The 20,484-nt window shown below is 33.8% G+C and overlaps 1 protein-coding gene and 1 pseudogene across 6 annotated transcripts in view; one reads left to right on the forward strand and one right to left on the reverse strand.

Moving 5' to 3' along the window:
- Window positions 1–20,484, reverse strand: part of MYEF2 (myelin expression factor 2) — a 31,623-nt gene that overhangs the window by 1,744 nt on the left and 9,395 nt on the right. The window contains exons 6-16 of one of the 6 annotated variants that reach the window (XM_028505616.2): window positions 17,743–17,937; window positions 16,902–17,055; window positions 16,310–16,359; window positions 16,130–16,193; window positions 12,351–12,452; window positions 10,827–10,877; window positions 10,465–10,533; window positions 10,074–10,172; window positions 9,707–9,778; window positions 7,772–7,980; window positions 7,641–7,692 (exon numbers count right to left, since the gene is read on the reverse strand). In XM_028505616.2, the coding sequence (XP_028361417.1) occupies window positions 7,641–7,692; window positions 7,772–7,980; window positions 9,707–9,778; window positions 10,074–10,172; window positions 10,465–10,533; window positions 10,827–10,877; window positions 12,351–12,452; window positions 16,130–16,193; window positions 16,310–16,359; window positions 16,902–17,055; window positions 17,743–17,937 (1,117 nt within the window). The remainder of the gene's footprint in view (window positions 1–7,640; window positions 7,693–7,771; window positions 7,981–9,706; window positions 9,779–10,073; window positions 10,173–10,464; window positions 10,534–10,826; window positions 10,878–12,350; window positions 12,453–16,129; window positions 16,194–16,309; window positions 16,360–16,901; window positions 17,056–17,742; window positions 17,938–20,484) is intronic. The other 5 variants (XM_028505618.2, XM_036033161.1, XM_036033174.1 and 2 more) reach the window with 5 other exon arrangements.
- Window positions 828–4,149, forward strand: LOC118502106 (annotated as a pseudogene).

The raw sequence follows: 20,484 nt of genomic DNA on the forward strand, positions 1-20,484 counted from the left end.
TATACCAGCCCGTTTAAACAGGTTCCATGTTGCACTACACAGGTTTGAAATCTCTCATTGCCAATGAAGCAATTAGTAACTTGACTAAAAATATCAACATCAATGATTGAAAAACAACATATAAATGCATTTTTGCATCATTTTATATTCCAAATATAATGCAATTCATATAAAATAATGTGCAGGTAAGAATATATAAAGCTGAACTCAAATTTGCTTAAGATTTACTATTTTAATAAAACAAAAATTTTATTTATGTTAAACCCTTTGTTTCTGAAGTAAATTTTATAGACGGGCAAGCTAGCACAAAATGCCACTAAGTCACCATGCCCGATGACCCATTACAGATTAAAACACAATTATTTTTATAGAAAATTGTTGCTTTCTGCCCAACCCTCTCTTCCTTCCCTTTCTTGTATCCTCCATTTTAATCCTTCATCCCTGAAAATACTAACAACTGCCCAGAAATTTAATTTTTGCCAGGTTACAAAAGGGCCCCACTAATTCTGCTTTGCAACCACAGGGCTGAAGTCATTTATTCACTATCACAATTTGAACTCCAACCTAAGAATGGCACCAAATGTGTTATGGAAATAAGTACAGAAGGGACAGTGCAGATGTAAATCAATAAATGTAAACCAGTTATCGTAAGAGCACAAAGAAGAACTTCAGAGGAGTCTCCAGAAAGAGAAGAAAATAGACAGCTATTCCATATACAGTTAATATCCCTTGCTGACCCTAGAGATTGATACTTGAAGTAGACAGAGATGATCATTTGTCAAATACAAAGGGGCCATAAAAATCTGTGACCCAAACCAGAGTTATAATTATTACACACAGGTAACATGTGTAAGGTGAAACTATTCACAGGCACACCGGGAGGTATGACCACTCGATCCACAAAGATTTAAGTGGGAGGTGTGTGACTACTTACCATAATATTTCCCTCCCCTTGAAATAGTCTAGTTGCCAGATCACTGTGGGCTAATTTTAGTCTGGCAACAAAATCAGAGTGCCAGACATACTCAGTTCACATTTTATTCTTTAAAGGGAGAAAAAGGAAGAAGGGGGGAGGTAAAAGCAAAGGGCTTAGCAAAAAATTCCATGAGCTCTTTTCAGGCAATGGGAACAGTTTTTAATCTCAATGCATGAGTAAGGCTTTTTTTCTTTTTAAATATTGATCTGATTGATTTCCAATCTAAAACATTCTGGACTACTTTTCTACTGTTTTTCCATCTATCCTCCCTCCGATAACTGTAAATATTTTTTAAAAAAACTGATAGCCTGTCACTCACTCAAAACCAATTTAATGGTCCAAGTTAATAAATGTCATGTTGAGCTAAAACCATGATTTTAGAACCCAGACCAGGAAATCTTTAACTGTTCTCTAAAAATTATAAAACAGGCTAATTCCCAGAGAAATTATAATGGTTAAAATAGACTCAAACAATATTCACCCTACAAGTGGTTAAAAAATATACAGACACAGAAAGACACATACAGGAACCACTTTTTCTAATACATTATAAAATGAAACTGGAAAAATTTTTGAAAAATTTTAAAGATAGATAAAGAGCAATTTCCAGAGTCTTCTTACTATCTTGAATGCTGGGATCTGAAAAAAAGCAAGTTTAATTAAAGAAATATACCTTGGTAAATGGCAATACTATACATTGATTTTAAAGGGAACTGTGGATAATTTTGAAGGGCTTTTAAGGTTAAAAGTTCGTCCTATTCTAATGTTACCTAAGAACTTAGGGGTTTTCTTAACATTAAATGTCCCACCATAGGTATATTAGCAATAGTAAGGTTCACTCAAGTAATTTTTTAAATTTCAAAGGAAAATATGTACTTATCTCTTGCAAACTCTCTCAATCTTTCAGGACAAGTTTCTATTTTGTTTTCCTCTTACGTTTTGTCTCTTGGTTTAGGGACCATCACTCAGAGCCCCAAGTTCCTGAGCTCACAATGATCTCAACGCTCTTCTAGCTGACAGGGTCTCTTAGCAAAGATACATGAAACTTCCTAGTTTGAAGACTCAGGGTGCACAGTAAGTGGCCTATGGACACATGCTTCATGGTTAGACTATCCCAAAATTCCCAATAGGCATAGAACCAGAAAGAGTTGTGTGTTTTCTAAGTTCTTTCTTAATCCCATAAAAATATTATGTGAGATATTTTCTTTTCTTAAGCTAAATAACTGAGGAGAAAAGATTTAGTTTCAACCAATTAAAATCAGACCTCTCTACCTTTTTACATTCTCTGAGGACTTTCTTAAATGACTTAAATCTACAAATAACTTGTATAATCCCAAGAAAAAAACAGGACTGCTATCTTAGCAAAAGCATAGGACAAAATAGTATGCAATGAGAATTAGTACCACAGAATAATCAAACATATTACTGTTACATTTATTAGTGATAAAAATGATGTCCTGCTGTAAAAGAAACCTTGTACTTTACTTAGCCTACTAGCCTATTAACTTGTGGTGTGTATTTTGGAAAATGCATATCCAGAAGTAGACCAAATTAAAGCATAAATAAATAAATAAATAAATAATTCAATGAAATCTACCTCCAAAGCAAAGCTGTAACATAGCCACAGAAGGAAAAAAAAAGGCAAAATCAGATATTCTACAAGAAGTAATTATGACACAAGGGACAAAAAACAAAGTTTTGTTTCTTTACAAATAAAAAAAGCAACTATCAATAAATGTTCTTCATATAGTATTTTACTGTCACTGCATTATTTTTACTGTGACGTTTTTCTAGAGTCAAAGTCTACTATGAATGCTTGAAGAAGCCTATGGCTTTTAGTAGATAAAATCTAGCAAGTGTACATTTTCTATGCAATCAACAAGCATACTCATGTAGAAAACTACATAACAGAAATCTGTGGAAAAAAACTTTATTTGTTTATATAGTTTATAGCAGTAATAATTAAGAGTGGGCACTGTAGAGCTGCCTGTTCCACATGGTCACTCCAAGTTAGCAATCTTAGCCGTGCCTCCCACCACTTTCCTGGCCATGGATCCCTGCAAAGTGAGTGAGCTTCAGGCCTTCATGAAAATGAGTAGGCAGGATCTGAGCATTCTGCATGCTGAGGGAATGCACTTCCTGAGGGAGTGGGTGGAAAGCACGGAGATAAAATACTACCTGCTACTTATAAAGTCAATCAGAAGAAAACAAGGAAGAAAAAGCATATTAAGAAGGTGGAGAAAGACATAAAGACTGATGAACTATCAAATGAGGAAAGTTATCTAGAAATTGTCAATGAGGGTGCGACTGAGACAGACACTGATACCCCTCAGGAAATGGGAGATGAAAATGTAGAGATAACCAAGATAATGGATCAGGCAAACAATAAAAAAGTGACTGCCACTGATGCCCTAAATGATGGTGAACTACAGAAAGCCACCGACTTGTTCACAGTTGCCATCAAGCTGAATTCTCACTTGGTCATTCTGTATGCCAAGAGAGCCAGTGTCTTCATCAAATCACAGACGCCAAATGCTGCCATCCGAGATTGTGACAGAGCTATTGAAATACACCATGATTCAGCTCAGCCTTATAAATGGTGAGGGAAAGCACAAAGACTTCTGGGCCATTGGGAAGAAGCAGCCCATAATCTGCCCTTGCATGTAAATTGGATCATGATGAAATGCTAATGCAATGCTGAAAGAAGTTCAACCAAGGGCCCAGAAAATCGCAGGAATATAGAAGAAAGTATGAGCAGAAAAATGAAGAGTGAGAGGACACGAAAGAACAGAAAGGGTTAAGAAGGCTCGGGAAGAACCTGAGAGCCCAGAGGGAAGAAGAAGCCAGAGGACAATCAGGAGCTCAGTATGGCTCTTTTCCAGGTGGCTTTCCTGGGGGAATGCCTGGTAATTTTCCTGGAGGAATGCCTGGGCTCAATGAAATTCTCAGTGATCCAGAGGTTCTTGCAGCTAGCCATGCAGAATTCAGAAGTTATGGTGGCCTTCCAGGATATGGCTCAAAACCCAGCAAATATGTCAAAATATCAGAGCAATCCAAAGGTTATGAATCTAATCAGTAAGTTGTCAGCCAAATTTGGAGGTCAAGCATAATGCCCTTCTGACAGATAAAGCCCTTGCTGAAGGAAAAGCAACTTGGATCACCAAATGGATGTCACAATAATACAAACCAGTGTACTTCTGACTTTCTCATGAAGAAAGCTGGGGTGTGTTGAAGAGAATCCCTACCCCTCTGCCCCAAATGCAGCTGTAACATTTGACAGTGGTTTGCCATTACAGTATTCTTTCAGATAGTGTTTGCCTACTAGGAATTACAAAGTTTAAACGCTTAAATCTTAAAAATATGTAAAAACAAATTAAAAGGGTGTGTTAAACCCTACATTTTTCTTCACTAATCAAAAAAAAAAAAGAGTGGGCACTGTAGTTCTAAAATGTTATGGCCTTGAATCACACTAAGCCAGTAAACCAGAGTACAGCTAAAGTGTATAGACATAAATGAAGCAAATTTAAAGGACTATGCCCATTTGACTTCATTAGTACAATGTGAACTAATCTGGGGTCCAACTCTGAATAAGTCAGTTAATTCACTTCCTCAGCCTTCTTAAAAATGCATGTCAATGAAGAATTGCATAGGGCAGGATAAAAGACCTATTAAATTATACTCACTTATTACTTACCATTCTATATTTGGGGATATATGAAAACCTTTTTTTCTAAATTATAAAGGCTGAGAAAATGTTGGTTGTATTGAGGGTAATATAACCCATAATACAACATTTCTTAGCCTTTGTAATTATCCCATCAAGGACAATTAACCACTGTAGAAATTTAATACGCAGAGGGCTTGCAAGTAGGCCATTTACTGGTACATAATGTCTGGGGGAGATACATGGAGTACTACTAGACTCTTACTAGGAAGCAACCAAGAGAATACAGGGTCCAGCAAAAGTAATGCCTGCATGATGTGGCTGGTAGGGGTGTAATAATTTATAGTTTTTAATTTGAACATTTCACCTAAAATGTTACATGGTGTGCTTGAATATGATATTGTTATGTTACAGAATTACGTGCTTATGATTTTGTAATAAAAGATTTTGTAATGAAAATGGGGAGTTATCTATGCCAGACCCTGTATAGTGACATGCCCTGGGCTCAGGAGGCAAAACAAACAAAACAAAACCTTGCCTTTACTGCAAAAGAAGCTACTGCTGGCTTATATCAGGTTAAAAAAAAATTTCCCACACTAAGAAAGAAACACTCTTAAGATTTAATAACAAAATGATGGGGCAGAATGGAAATGGTTCAGTTCATACAAACCAGGTAATTTCAACAGTTGTCAATGCTGACCAAAATTCTGTATTACTATATAACTTACTTCCTTTCCCATCAATGCAGTTCAAGATTAAAAACAGGAAGATGGTAGGCAATTATTTAAGTATTTATGTTATTACCTTAATATAAATCTAAAAGTCAGAAGCTTTTACAATTAGAATTGGAAAAAAAACAAAAATTATTACTCTCATGATAAGAGTATAGGCTGATCAAAACCATTAGAGCTAAAATAACAAAGTAGAGAATAATAATTTAACCACTTTTTATTGTCTAAAATGTTGTACAAATTTTTTAAATGTAGATTTGGATACTAATATTTCCTTTCAGAAAATGTCTTTGAATTGCTGATGTTCTTCTGTCACAACAATACCACTCCAGCTAGACATTCACTAAAAAACTCTCAAATTTGTTGCAAGCCTTTCCCATACCTAATGTCAAAAATAATCTGTCTACGTAGGATAAAGAACAGTCAACTCAATATTAATGGCATTTTCATTAATGTCATTTTTGTTTGCCCTACTCTGTTCTTTTTATCTTGTTTCATTTCTACCTTTTAAAATAATATATCACAACTGGAGATTTCTTTTTTCACTGAAACTTCAACAGAGATTATCTACACTTGCTGCCATTGCTCCTCATTTCATATATTACAGTAAGGCCCTAATGTGTTCATTCCTCTGTATCTATGGGTGGCCAGTTGCTGCCTACTCATTCTGGTAGATACTCTTGCTCCTACAGAAGACTACCAACACCCTCCAAACAACTTTATAATTTTGCCTTCTCTTAGTGGTAACTGTTTACTAGTTGACTCACTTTCAACAAATTTTTTTATCAAAGAAAAGGTTGAGTTTCTCTTCTTTGAATAAAACGTTTTTAAAAAAATAATCAACAGAAGAAGACAAAAGAACATAATGGTAACAAACTGCCAAAATACAGTATTAGCAGATTTAATGAATGAGTAAATAAATGAAGATCTGCTCAGAATGTTTAACTCACCCAAAAATACTTAACAAACTCTTACTATATGTATCAAGGCAATAAAAGGTGCTATGATAAAAGAGACAGTTCTTGTCCTCAACAGCCTCCATCTAGGAGGGAAGAAAACATGAACAGTTAATTACAATAGAGTTCATATAAAGTACTCTGAGAACACAGTAGACAGACAATAGATCCCACAGTGATCGCTTTGATCACAAATGATCTATCACTTTTTGATAAGTGGCTACACAGGCTACTTTTGTGGGAGGACATTAGATTTAGCCTCTTTATGAGCTCAAAAAATTAAAGATACATTCCAAATGCTCCTAACTTTTCATTAACTCTCAAAGACTGAATGTATCATTTTTAGCCCTTTTTCAACATTACCTATAATTTTCAGACCATAAGACCCACTTAGGTTTTAGAAGAAAATAGGAAAAAAGTTTTTGAAGCAAAAAATGTGCTAAAATATTTAGTAGCATAAATAACATAATATTTCACCAACATAGATGTAACTGAACTCAACAGCAGCATTAGCAACCATTATTCCTCCCAAATTCAGGGGGAGCGTCTTATAGTCTGAAAAATAGGGTATACGCCACCTATACAGCTTACTTTGTGATTACAGTCTCTAGGACATCACGCAATAGCAGAAAAATACTGGCAGAAAACCTGTTATTTTGTTCCACTCACACTAATTCTCTCATCATCACACACACAAAAAGGTCCTTTTTTAAAAGTACTAAAACACCTAATCTTCTACAGACCTAATAAATATATTAAGGTTGTACAGGTAGTATCATTATAGCCAAGAATAGTTTACAAAAGAATCAGAAGGCCACCAGAATGCACCTACATCTAAAGAGTTCCAGGCAGGGGGCTCTACGCTATCAGGTTAGCTTCCTGTGCTGTGTAGGCAATGGAGTATTATAGAATGGGGTCATCTCATCATTTGGAGTTAATATCATTGGGTCATGTTGACAATGTATTGCACTATAGGAAATAAACATACCAATTCTAGTACTTCCCAGAAGAAAAAATATTTTTAAATATGAAGAATCATGATATAGCAACCTTTTAATAATCAGATAGTAGACCAGTCATTTTCTTTATCCACAGGAGACAATGACAAGCTCTATTCTACATCACGTTATTTAGTAGTAATTTGCACTGCTCTTGGTCAGAAAAATAATTCATTTATTTTAAGTAAAATTAGATCTGTCATACAGCCTAGAAATAAGCATCTGGACAGGTAAAGGTCCAAAGACAATCTTAAAAAGTTTAAATTTTTCCTCCATAATCACTATTAACATATCTGCAATCATTGGCATACTTACCACACTGACTGAATTTCTCTTTTAGTTTCTGCCAAGTCAAGTCAAAAGGCAGCTAGAATGAAAAAAGGTATTAGTAACAGATACAGGAGGCAAAAAATAACTTTAAGTACCCTTTACATTTAGTTGCTTACATTTCTGACAAATATCTGGTTGCCTTTGGAGCCTATTCTGTCTCTCATTCCGCTTCCCATCGGACCTGATAAAAATCCTCGATCCATATCGATGCTCCTTTCCAGTATAGCTCCTATACCTGGTCCCATTCTATCAAAGCTGGAACTCATCCGATCCAGTCCCATCCCCATTCCTCCAGTCACACTGTTCATGCCACCCATTCCACCACCTGGATTTTCAGGAAGGGACAAGAGGGTTTGGGAGTTCGGTGTTTTGTTTTAAAAGCAGGAAAAGGAGAAGAAGAAAGGGAGAAAGAGGAGGGAAAGAATCATTTTGAGAAACAAAGGGAGAGAAAAATTAATTCATTTATGTAATTAGATTATATGTAAGCATAAATTAATTTCATACATACAATACAACAATCTTTCAAGAACAGAATTTAATTTGGTATACATTTGGTTAGTTGAATGTTAATGGCTAACTAAATGTTAATTTTAGCCACTATATAACATTATATACATATACTTCTATAAAATCACACTCTAATCATAAAACCCACCATATATGTTATATAAATTTTCTACCAATTACTTTATCCAATAATGTTAGAGTAGTTTTATCCTCGTTTTTATTTTCTAATAACACACTAACTTTAATAATTGCTAGAGCAAAGATATATGGAGCAAATTCAAATTACTACAACTCCAGGACATCAATTGTTGCTCTCATCCTACTCTCCTATAAAATATTATTTTCCTAGATTCCCTTTCACCTTTGTATCTTCTGCTTCACATATAATCTCTCTTTTTGTGTAAGTTCAATTTTCAATAACCACAAAAACACAGTTAATTTTAACCTCAGTGTCATATAAACTTGCAAAGGTAGTAACAACAAATGAAATCACAACCCTTTGGCCAGAGCTTGAGAATTTATCTCAGAGAGCATATCCACTTCATTCCAATCCTACTCATTCTCAAAATGCATGCTTTTTTCTCATACCTAAAACCCTCAGACATAGAAATTCTAAAAATTAACATTACCCTCAAGTTGGCTTTCTGTGAATAACAAATATAAAATCAGGGAAACAGAAGTGTAACTCTGAGGTGAAAAAGGAAAGGCAGGGAAGTTACCATCAATAGAAAAATGGCCAAGGCTGGAAAAGATGATGAAAAGAAGGAATAAAATGAGAGGAAAGGGACAATGGAAAGAGGTATCTTCAGCTGGCAGGATTTTTTAATTCATTCTGTGTTTCCTACTTGTGAGATTTCAATCAATTTAAGGAAGTCAAAGTATGGAGAACTCATAGAGACATGGTTGAGTAAGCAACAGAGGTCAATAACTAAGCCTCATGTTAAGCCTTTAGGCCTAAAATGTGGTAGTGGAAACAGGTGAAAGAGATTCAGCATTCCCCAGTGTTTCAACTACTGTTGATTCTATCACAGGAAAGGTTTAAAAGGAAATAAACATCTTCAACTTCAGGTCTTTTTAGAAGTGTGTACCTGGGGCAATTCACCTGCATCTTCCAAAAGGTAACCACAAATGAAATAAGCTAGTAACCAATAGCAGTTAGAAACAAAGTTGGTGCTAATACAAAAGTTGTTCTTTTTATTTTTTTATTTTTACTGTTTCACTTTTTATGCAAAAGGTGTTCTTCACACATGATCAGAGAAATCCCCAGATTTTTTAGTTGGAAAGGAGATTCTTGGACTGGCTGACAGTTAACACATACTCTGGTGTTAGTTTAGAAATACCAAAAAAGTAAAATTCAAAGTACTTTAGAAATTTCAGTGATCACACAGAAAAAAGCTCAACAACTATCAAAGTTTCTGTACATTATAACATGACATTATTAACATATAAGAACAAAGTACTGCTATACTACGATAACTACTCTTGCAAGTCTTTTGCAAGCACACAAATAATACTGAATAAATTCTAGTAAAATTTAAACCTACTTATTCCAGATCCCACTGGACCCATGTTAGAAGCTCCTATTCTTCCTGCAAACCCTCCAATCATTGCACTGCCTAAACAAGGGTGGAGAGATAATATACTAATTAATTTAAACAATCATACTTTCAAAGTCCCAAGGTACTATGCTCTCAAAAGATGTACAGTAACTGACAAGTATAGTCTTCAAGAAATAGGGTTCAAATATTTAAGATACTGCAAAACAGAGCTAGTACATTAAAATCCATAAAGTATTTTCTTCTAGTAATAAATTTAGTGAAACATTACAAATTTCTAATTTTTCACAGAAAAAGGAAACAAACTTGGAAAAATATAACCTGTGAAAAGAAAAGAAGTATGCAGCCAGCCTACCAAGTCTACCAAAGGAATCGCCAAAGCCTCGATTTATTCCAATATCACCACGTCCAAAATCTCTCTCCATGCTACTAGTCATCGCACCACGGTATAGCTCTGAAAAAATTATGCAACAAATTAACCCCTTTTCAAGTATATCAATACACAGGAACCCATTTAGGAACATGCTGAAACTAAAGAGATAGCCAAAGTCACAAATACAAAAAAAGGTCTGTTATTTACCCAACCTCATATTCCACATATATACCAATTCACCATGCCTGTCCCTAACACCAAGTGCCCACACTCTAAAGATCACTATAGTACACATCCCTAAGTAGGGGGGAACATTTTACATATAAGGTAAACTAAATGTAGCATACATGCCCCACTACATACATTTACCTACCTCCCATTCGACCAACTCCTCCAAATCCTCCCATGCTATTAATTGCTTCCAGACCACCAAACCCAATGCCTATGAAATAAAGATTAATTTGAGATTTGACTGTCCATTGTATAGCTAAAAGATACATTTTATAAATGCTGAGTCTCACCCGTAAGCTCTTCATCTACCCTACCTCATGCAGCTGCTTCTTAACACATCACCTTCCATATTTCTTATGTACCAGACTCAATTTCTACTAGCATCTTTAGGAAGTAAGCTAACAAAAAAACCATGACTTGTTTGCCCTTGGAATTCTCAATACAGTTCCTTATTTACTAAAAATGGCGGTGGGTACACACAAAAAAACAAGTGCTTGTACATACCTCCTCCAATTCTATTCATTCCTCCAAAACCTGGACCATCCATTCCCATACCTCAAATAAAAACACAGTATACACTTTGAGTAAATCTTACTTTATGACTAAAGAACGACAAAACACAAAGGAGCAAACAGATACCATTGGTTTAGTCACAATGGAACACTAGAGAAGCAAGGGCACAGGTGGGATGATTCAAAGCACTATGCCACAGCAACAGTCTCATCATGAATATTCAAAAAGGCTTCACTGAATAATTATTAGACGAGGAAAGTCACTGGTCACATTCACATTCTGTTAGAAAATATCCAGAACTAGAAAATCATTCTTTTTTTTCCAGAGTAGACGTAAAATACCACTCTCACTGATTTTTTTCAGACAAACAGAAGTATCACTATAGCAGATTTGAAAATCAGGTGAGAAAGTTAAGCACTCTATACGTGATAGCCAAGAGAGCAGTGAAAAATTAAAGAATAAAAATAGTATGTGTTCAGGAGGGTGGAGGGTCTAAGAGTAAGGAAGAAAATCTCCATTTGTTTGGATCAGAATGATTACAATAACTACTCTTATAATTTAAAGTGTAGCTATAGCATCTCAAAAAATAAAAATCCGATCATGTTATTAAACCATCAGTTACAATAATAGTTCTCAAAGTGTGGTCTGGGGACCCTTGAGGAGCCAATATGTCAAAACTATTTAATTCATACTAATGATTGTTTTATTCTTATTCTTTCAGTTATAATGTGGAATCTTCCATAAACTACTACATGATGTGTGATAGTGTAACAAACTAAATGCAGAAGATACAACGGCATCACTGTCTTGAATTAAGCCAAACATTAAACAGATGTATCAAAAAGTAAAACAATGCCACTCTTCTCACTAATTCTTTTGTAGGGAAAATATAATTTATTTTTTAAAGAGTATATTTATGTTAACACAATGGGCTTACTATTTTTAAATAATTCATAAATATGTTTCAAATTCTAATACAGTGAATATTGATAAAGATAACCATACAAACAAAAGTATTTTGGAATCCTCAACATATTTTAAGAGTATAAAAAGGTTCTGAAACCAAAAATTTTTTAAAAATCTTAAAAATAAACTAAGTTAGGTCTAGGTGAAGAGCCAAATAGCTATCTAAAAAAACTACTACCTGTCTAGATATTCAAAGTTAAACTGCTTATGATACAGCGGCCTTTTGGCCATCCCACAAACACCGTACATCCATGATACACAAGGTGCCGTGCTGCACATTCCCCTTTTGCTTCAAAGCCACTCCAAAGCCCACAGAGCTAACAGGCTAGCTACGGCACAGCTGGCCTCAGAGGGACCCTCCTGACATTTCCCCATTCTCTTTTGTGTTCTCTGCTCTCCAAATTCATTCCTTTTTCAAACTGAAGTGACATCCTAAATACCCAACTATAAAATGCAGTCCTTTAAACATTATTACAAACTACTGAATGTGAGCTTTATGACCTAGCAAATGTATCATTTAAAAAGAAATAAGCAAGTTATAATACTCACCACTTGGACCTAAATTTCCCATTACACCACCTATGTTCAACTGGCTGGCACTGATAGGCTGTCCACCTGGACCGAGTCCCATTCCAATGCCTCCAAGACCACCTGAAACACAAATAATAATATCACCAACCCATATATGATTACATAACTGGCACTACAATTTTTTAAGCTATAAACCTATAGTAGTACCTCTAAAATTTTGCATGTATCTAAATAAGACCACTGGTTCTTGTTTTCATGGGGTGCAGCACACTGAACCCTCAGTATAATTTATAAGTAATGATAACTGTTTTATAAAGCAGATCCATCTTATATTTTAGTTAAAGGCATATTGAGAAAGACTAGTAAAATACTGAGAGGATTTTAAAAATTGTGTCACCTTATAAATGGCATACATATCTGAAAATAAGACTTTCTCAAATTTGTAGAACCACTTAAAATCTAAGAACTACTTTTAAAATGGTTCAAATCAAACTAAAAAGTCAACAACCATGAAAACAATATTAAATAAAGCAAATGTTGCATTACCCACTTTTATCATATTTATTTATATTTATATGGTACCTTAAGTGTTTTCACATATATTATCCATAGACAAGGGAATTTTTGAGACCTCAGGTTATTTGCACAATGCCATTTGGTTATGTGATTAAGTTTTCTGTCTCTAAATCCAATATTCTTTTTACTACTTCTCTTAAAATAGACTTCAAGAAGATAACCCGATGATGACCTTAAAGGTATAACTAATTAATATTTGAATAGGTATTGTTTTATTCTACTTTTAAAGTTCTCTCTAGTTAATGTATCAATTAGAGGCTAACCCCCTCACACACACATAAATGTTATTAAAGGTAGAGTAGAGGTACATTGTGTTAAATTGAAATGATGAATATAACCTGGTAAAGGAAATATCTTTTCTCAGCTCAGTCCCTAAAAATGGTCCAACTAAAAGCAATAGCATATTTGTACATCAACAATGCCCATGTCTACACCTAGCACTATCATTCTTCACTAAAGGACCTGGGATTCCTTGAAAGTAGGTCAATTCCTTGTATTCAAACAAGAAAAATCTTCATGGTTTTGGGAAATCCTGTTTCTACTAAAAAGAATATCAGAGGCATAGAAAATGAGGAGGTTCCCACATGCCAAGTTACAATTTAAGCAAAGAAAGGGAGGGAAGGAGAAAAAATATGGGGAGGTTAATAATAATTAGCATAACTACAACAAATTGATTCTGTCAAAGTCTATGAGGTCATATATCAATAGAGAAGAGTATATAAAAATGAAATCTTAAAAAGAACACAGTATAAACATGTAATACAAGATTTATTTTTATCTAAATAAAAGATTACTAATAATTGAAAGTTAATTGGGATACCCTGCCTTAAGACCAAGATCTTGAAGGATGACACTCTGACTGATAAGGTAAACTTATCTGTGGAGTTAAATTCCACTTTTCCATGGAGACAGAAAGAACTGCCCTATAGAAGAAGGGGCAATACTGAAAGACACATGCACTAAGAATTTTCTAGTTTATCCTTAAAAAATGAGTATACACATTATGAAAGCCCAACAAATATGCTTCAACCCTGGATGATATGACTCAGTGCATTGAGTGCTGCCCTGCAAACCAAAAGGTCACCAATTAGATTCCTAGTCAGGGCACATGCCTGGGTTGCAGGCCAGGTCCCCAGCTGGTGGGGGCATGCAAGAGGCAACCAACTGATGTATCTCTCACACACTGATGTTTCTCTCCCTGTCTTTCTCCCTCCCTCCCCCTCTCTCTCAAAGTAAATAAATAAAATCTTTAAAAAAACATTTTAAAAAAAGAAATAGAAGTTGCAAATTAGTGAATCATTCAACCTAAAGAATTAGGGAATAAATGAGACTAAACCCAAAGAAACAGATAGAAGAAAATAATAAAGCTAAGAACAGAAATTGAGATACAGAAAACAAAATTACTTATTTGAAAGCATTAAAAAACTGACAACCTCTACCAGGGATGTCCAACCTGCGGCCCATGGGCCACATGCAGCCCAGGATGGCTGTGAATGTGGCCCAAAACAAAACCATAAATTTACTTAAACATGAGGGTTTTTTGTGATTATGTGTTGCAATGTATTTAATGTGCAGCACAAAACAATTCCTCTTCTTCCAGTGTGGCGTACTGCAAGCAAAACTGACCAAGGGAAAAGGAGATATTGCAACCCTTCAAAAATTTAAAAGGTAGAACTATAGATATGGCAGAAATTTAAGAGACTATTTTAGGCCAATAAATCTGAAAATGGACAAAAATGGTAAAATTCTTAGAAAAATAAAAATAAAATTGACTCAAGATGCAATAGAAAATATGAACAATCAAGATAAACTCTTCCCCAAAACTATACACCAAGGCTAGACTGTTTTATACATAATTTCTAGCAAATATTAAGAGAACATCATTCTATTAGAAAAAGAACACACTCTCTCCAACTTAGTAATATTGCTAACAAAAATTAGAATAACTGAAAAACAGAAAAATATATAAAATGTGGTATTAAGAGATAAAATAAGGGAATTAAAACTATATGTATCAACATAAACAATCTCAAAAAAATGTTAAACTAAAAACAGCAAGTTGCAGAATATATATGATATGATATCACGTGCCAAATTTCAAATTCAGCATAACAATTCCATATAATGTCTGTGAATGTGTAAATCTGTAATCAAATCATTAGAACTTAAAAGATAAACACTGTATTCGTCATAAGTTGTTTCCTCAAGGTAAGATATCTGGTAGGAGTTGGGCAGGGGAGTGGAGTAATCTCAACTTTATCTATAAAGTTTTATTTTAAAGAAAAATCACCTAAAACAAGTATGGTCCATGATAGCTACATGAGTAATTTTAAGTTTGGCTGTATACTTAAAATATTAAAAAAATTAATAATAACCAGAGAAGGCATGGTGAAACAGTAAGAATAAGAGCTAGTATTTATTGACTGCTTATATTATGCAAGGATTGTGCTAAAAGCTTTATGTATTAACTCACAACACACCCATGGCAATCCCATGAAATAGGTACTGTTAGCACCCTCATTTCACAAACTTAGTATTGAGTCGCAGGTGTTAAGTACATTACATTTTGGTTTCATAATCCTTTGGAAAACATTTTGATAACACTGATCAATGAGCATGGCTTGAGAACCTGTAAATCTACTTCAGGATATCTACTTTAAGGAAATAACCAAAAACACAGCAAAGATTGGTATACAAAAGGACATGAATTACTCTGTTGGTGATTAAAGGGAAAAAAGAACACCTAAATATACATAACAGTGGAATAGCTATGGGGAATCCATATGAGACTATTATTCGACCAATAAACATATTTGGAAAGAATTTTCATATATTCTATGTTAAATACAAAGAAACAAAATTATTATATGGTAATTCTCAACTATATAAAAAATATATGTAGAAGACTAGAAAAAAATACCAAAAAAGTGTTATAATGGAGATTACTTGCGGTAAAATTACAAAGACTTTTTCTCCCCTCACCAAAATTTTTATAATGCGGAAATTTTTAGTATACATTTCTATAATGAGGAAAACCTACCAAAAAGAGAAAAATGGCACACATTTATCTTCTCAATTATCCTAATCCATCATGCCAAACTATCTCTGTAACTCCAAACTTTGGGCAACTTGGGATACAGACATGAAAACAAGGAGTTCTGCTTAGCACACAGTAAAGCTGAAACACAATACTCTGGTTGTTTCTAAAGGCTTTTACTTACGTGGTAATTGTGGAGTTTTACTGTCATGTGAACGGTAGTCTTCATGAGGGACAGACTTGTCATCCTAATTGCAAAAAAGTTTATTATAAGCTTAATATATAACTAAAAAGATCTGTAATGTAGAGAACAGAGAAAAGTTTTAAAACGTTTGGAGAGATGAAGTGACATACAGGAACTCACCATTTTCACATGCATAGGTCTATCAAACAAAAACTGCCCATTGAACATAGCTGTTGGTTCAGTCAAGGAAAGCCAGTTAAGACAACTATAAAGTTATACTTGAATACAAATACATTTTAATAATCTTATTTAGAGTCAGACCACCTTGAATATTTTAATAAACATTTTTAATATTTTACTTATTTATATTAGTCTCTTCCATATACTCAAAGAACAACTTTTATTCTTTGTAGTTTGATTTTATGTATAAAATGTAAGCTTTTAATTCAACCACTGAATAAAGAAAATTAACAAGACTTCATCTGAAGCAACTGTAATACATAATTGGATTACATAAATATCAGGAGCATGTTTACCTTACAATTAATTGTGGCAGGAAGAGAAAGCAGAAAAAGGTTCATACCAGGCCTGTATAATGGCCAATTCAAGTTTTAAGAGTGACTTTAGTACTTGGACAGAAAAAGCTTTGTGCTGGAGACTAAAGTCTAACACACATTTCTATGCCAGGCAATCTTAAATTCCAGAACTTTCACAAAATGGTAACAAGATTCTTCACCCTTATTAAATAATCCTAAAGTGTTAATGAGGATACAAATTGCTTGAACTGCTTCAATTGCTTGTTCAAAAGTGACAGTGCCCATTCCTCTGCTCTTGCCATCTTTGTCTTCTTTAATATCTGCCCGCTTTACAGTTCCAGCTATGCTGAACACTTCCTTTAGCTTCTTCCAACCAACTTTAAAATCAAGCTTAACATAAAATTATATAAAGTTATGTACCTAATAAACCCTCTCCTCACTTATAAATAATATAAACAAATCTTTTATAAACTCTCAAGCTCTAAACAACTACTATTCTTGTTAATCAGTATATCAAATAATATTCACATAAAATACTAGGTTGTTTGAAATTAGTTAAGCTACATCTGCATTATTCCTTATCCTGAATTTTTTAAAAATTCACAAAACAGTCTCTCACCTATTCAATCCTGTTTTGTACATTTGAAACTTGCACATCTATTTTTACTAGGAGAAATTCAGATTTTATAAATAATTGTTGATATCACTGACTTTCAAAAGCTAAGAACAAATGACAAACCAACTATAACACACACACTCACAAATATCAAATATTAAAGCTAAAAAAATCAATTTACCAAAATGACCAAAAATCATATAAAATAAAAGTAAATAATTTCAAGAACGGCTATAAATTGCACAGTTCTTTTTTTGAAAAATTAAAATATTGGTATATACACTCTAACCTTATATATAAAAATGTAAATTGGGTTTGAGTTTACAATAATTTATGTTTGACTCACTTTAATTAAAAATAAAATGTTCTATAAACCTATAACCCATTTATCTAATCAAATAATCTCATAATTAGAACTACATATCTGAATGACAAAATTTTAGACTAAAGCTTAAACTTACATTAGCAACAAAAATTGTGGAACCAAGTCTACCAGCCTGCAAATTACTGATAACCTCAGGAGGAATGTTTGGATTATTGAGAATGGAAGGTGGTAAATTCATCAGCCCCGATCCCATATCAGGTGGTACATGTCCTCCTGGAAATGATCCTCCTGTCCGTTGCAATGCCCTACGAGCATTTTCTCCATCAGGATCCTAAAACACACATTGAATGTTAAATGCCACTACATACATTATAAAGCCTATATAATGAAAACAACAACTTCATATTCTACAGTAGGTATCCCATTTGGGTCAAATTATTGGCTCTGTTAAAGAGTGAGCTTTTTTTCTCACCCAGAGAATTCAGTCCCATAAAAACCTGTGGACAAACAAAAGATTAGTCTCCAGGGATGTCAAATAAAAATATCTCTATCCAATCACTAAAGTCACTTAAGAACTTGAAATTAATTTACTTCTGCCCTTGCACTAGTGTACAAGTATATGGAACATACACATTCATATACATAACTCAAAGAGGAACAAAATACTTGCTGTAACTCTTTTCTTTCCCAAATGCACTAATAGTGAATTGTCACTACTAGATGACCAATGCAAGGCCTAATTAAGACTAATTCAGAGCTTTTCAACAGCAGAACAGATTGTTATAAAACCCAGAATACTGGGTTACAAGGGAACTATGATAATGTGTAAATTTTATTACTGAACAAATAAAATATAATCATCTACCTTCCAACCTCTTTCCATCCTCAATATAATTATGATCTAAGACTGGGAGGAGGGGAGAAATAAAGAGTGTCCACATGAAGACTGATACTAAGCATTGCTTTATTTTTTAGTTCATTAATTTTATAAGGAAATATTCTACCTTTAAACCAAAGAAAAGCAAGTTTAAATGTACTTCTCACTCATTTCACTAGGTGGAATGCAAAAATCAAAAAACAAAAAAAAAAACAAACAAACACAGTAATAGTCTATCATCTGCAATACAAGTAATTATGATCTATGTAACCATAAACTCTACTCCACTGGACTGGGAATAAAAAAAAAGAAACAAAAATTTGGTGACTTTAATAAATTTTCTAGGAAGAATTCAAGGTATAGAATAGAAGGTGAAAATTTGAATGTAAGAATAAAAGTACTCTGTCTTCCAATATATTTCTTTACCATGAAGAATAAAAAAACAAGAAGAAATCAATGTTTCTAAAGAATGCTATAAAATCATAAATGCTTCAGGTCTAAGGTTTCAGAATCTTGCACAAATATAAAATTTAGGATTGTGGTTACCTATGGAGGAGGACATAGTAGAATAAAGGCTTCATGAACTACTAAGATGGGTTGTTTGTTCTTACCTTAACATTAATAAAGCATAGTACTATGTTTAGATGTCTTTTACATACATGACACACATCAATATATGTAAAACATATATATATATATATATAATTTATATAACACAAATCATGTACTATATATAGTTTTTATTCCTCTTTTTCCCTTGGATGTCAGACTGCCAGGCATTGCCAGCTGTTGCTATTAAGAGAGCCTATAATAAGTTTACAACTGCTATCAACCCCCCCACCCCAAATTACATGAAAAAGTACAACTCTAATATCTGTAAAGGAACATAGGAAATAAACTTTTCCTTAGACTCTCACTATTACTTCTCTGTACTAACCTCAGCCATCCATTTGTAACTCAGATATTCCCAGAAAAAGGACCTTTAGTGATATTAATACAAAAGAATTAATTGAATAAAGAACATCTCGTCATTTAGTTAGGCCAAAGTATACCATTTTTTTTAATCTTAAAGAGGCTAAAAACGGAAGTATCCTACATCATCATGGATCATGTAACTCTATCCTAAAATCTCTAAAATATTACCGAGGATCTACAGTGTGCTAAAACTTAAAACACAAACAACATGGCCCTGTCCTTTAGCACTCAATAAATCTTTTTCCTATTAGAAATGAAAACACTGAGAATCTGTAACACTTGTCTTTTGAAAAATAAAAAACATCACAAAACAGCAAATTATGCTTTATTATTTCAAAAAAGGTAAAAATGCAACTGAAATGCAAAAAAAGATCTGTGCAGTGTATGGAGAAGGTGCTGTGACTGATCAAACATGTCAAAAGCGGTTTGTGAAGTTTGTGCTGGAGATTTCTTGTTAGACGATGCTCCACAGTTGGGTAGACCAGTTGAAGTTGGTACTGATCAAATCGAGGCATTGATTGAGAACAGTCAACATTATATCACCCGGAAGAGATGGCTGACATACTCAAAAAATCCAAATCAATAGTTACTGGTGAAAATGAAAAATGTATCTTTTATTCTATGGAAAAAAACATACAGACTTTTTGGCCAACCCAATAAATGGCTTGCATAGATCATAACAGTCTAAATTTTCTCTACAAATTATCCACTTCCCAGTCATAAAAATAAACAAGCAAAGAAGCAAATGAAGAACCCTCAGAGTCAAACAGGATTAAAGAAATTCAGAAGCTGATGAAAATAAAGGGATTTGAGATACCTGTATAAGTTGGTAGCATGACCTTTCATTTTAAGCTATAGTAGGTTCCTACTTATCCATGGTTTCACTTCCTTGGCTTCAGTTACCCATGGTTTACCAACATCCAAAAATATTAAATGAAAAATTCCAGAAATAAACAATTCATAAGTTTTAAATTGTGTGCCCTCCTGGGTAGTGTGATGAAATCATATTGTCTCACACCACCCCAC

This window comes from Phyllostomus discolor, chromosome 1, assembly GCF_004126475.2.
Source record: "Phyllostomus discolor isolate MPI-MPIP mPhyDis1 chromosome 1, mPhyDis1.pri.v3, whole genome shotgun sequence".
In the NCBI taxonomy this organism is placed as follows: Eukaryota; Metazoa; Chordata; class Mammalia; order Chiroptera; family Phyllostomidae; genus Phyllostomus; species Phyllostomus discolor.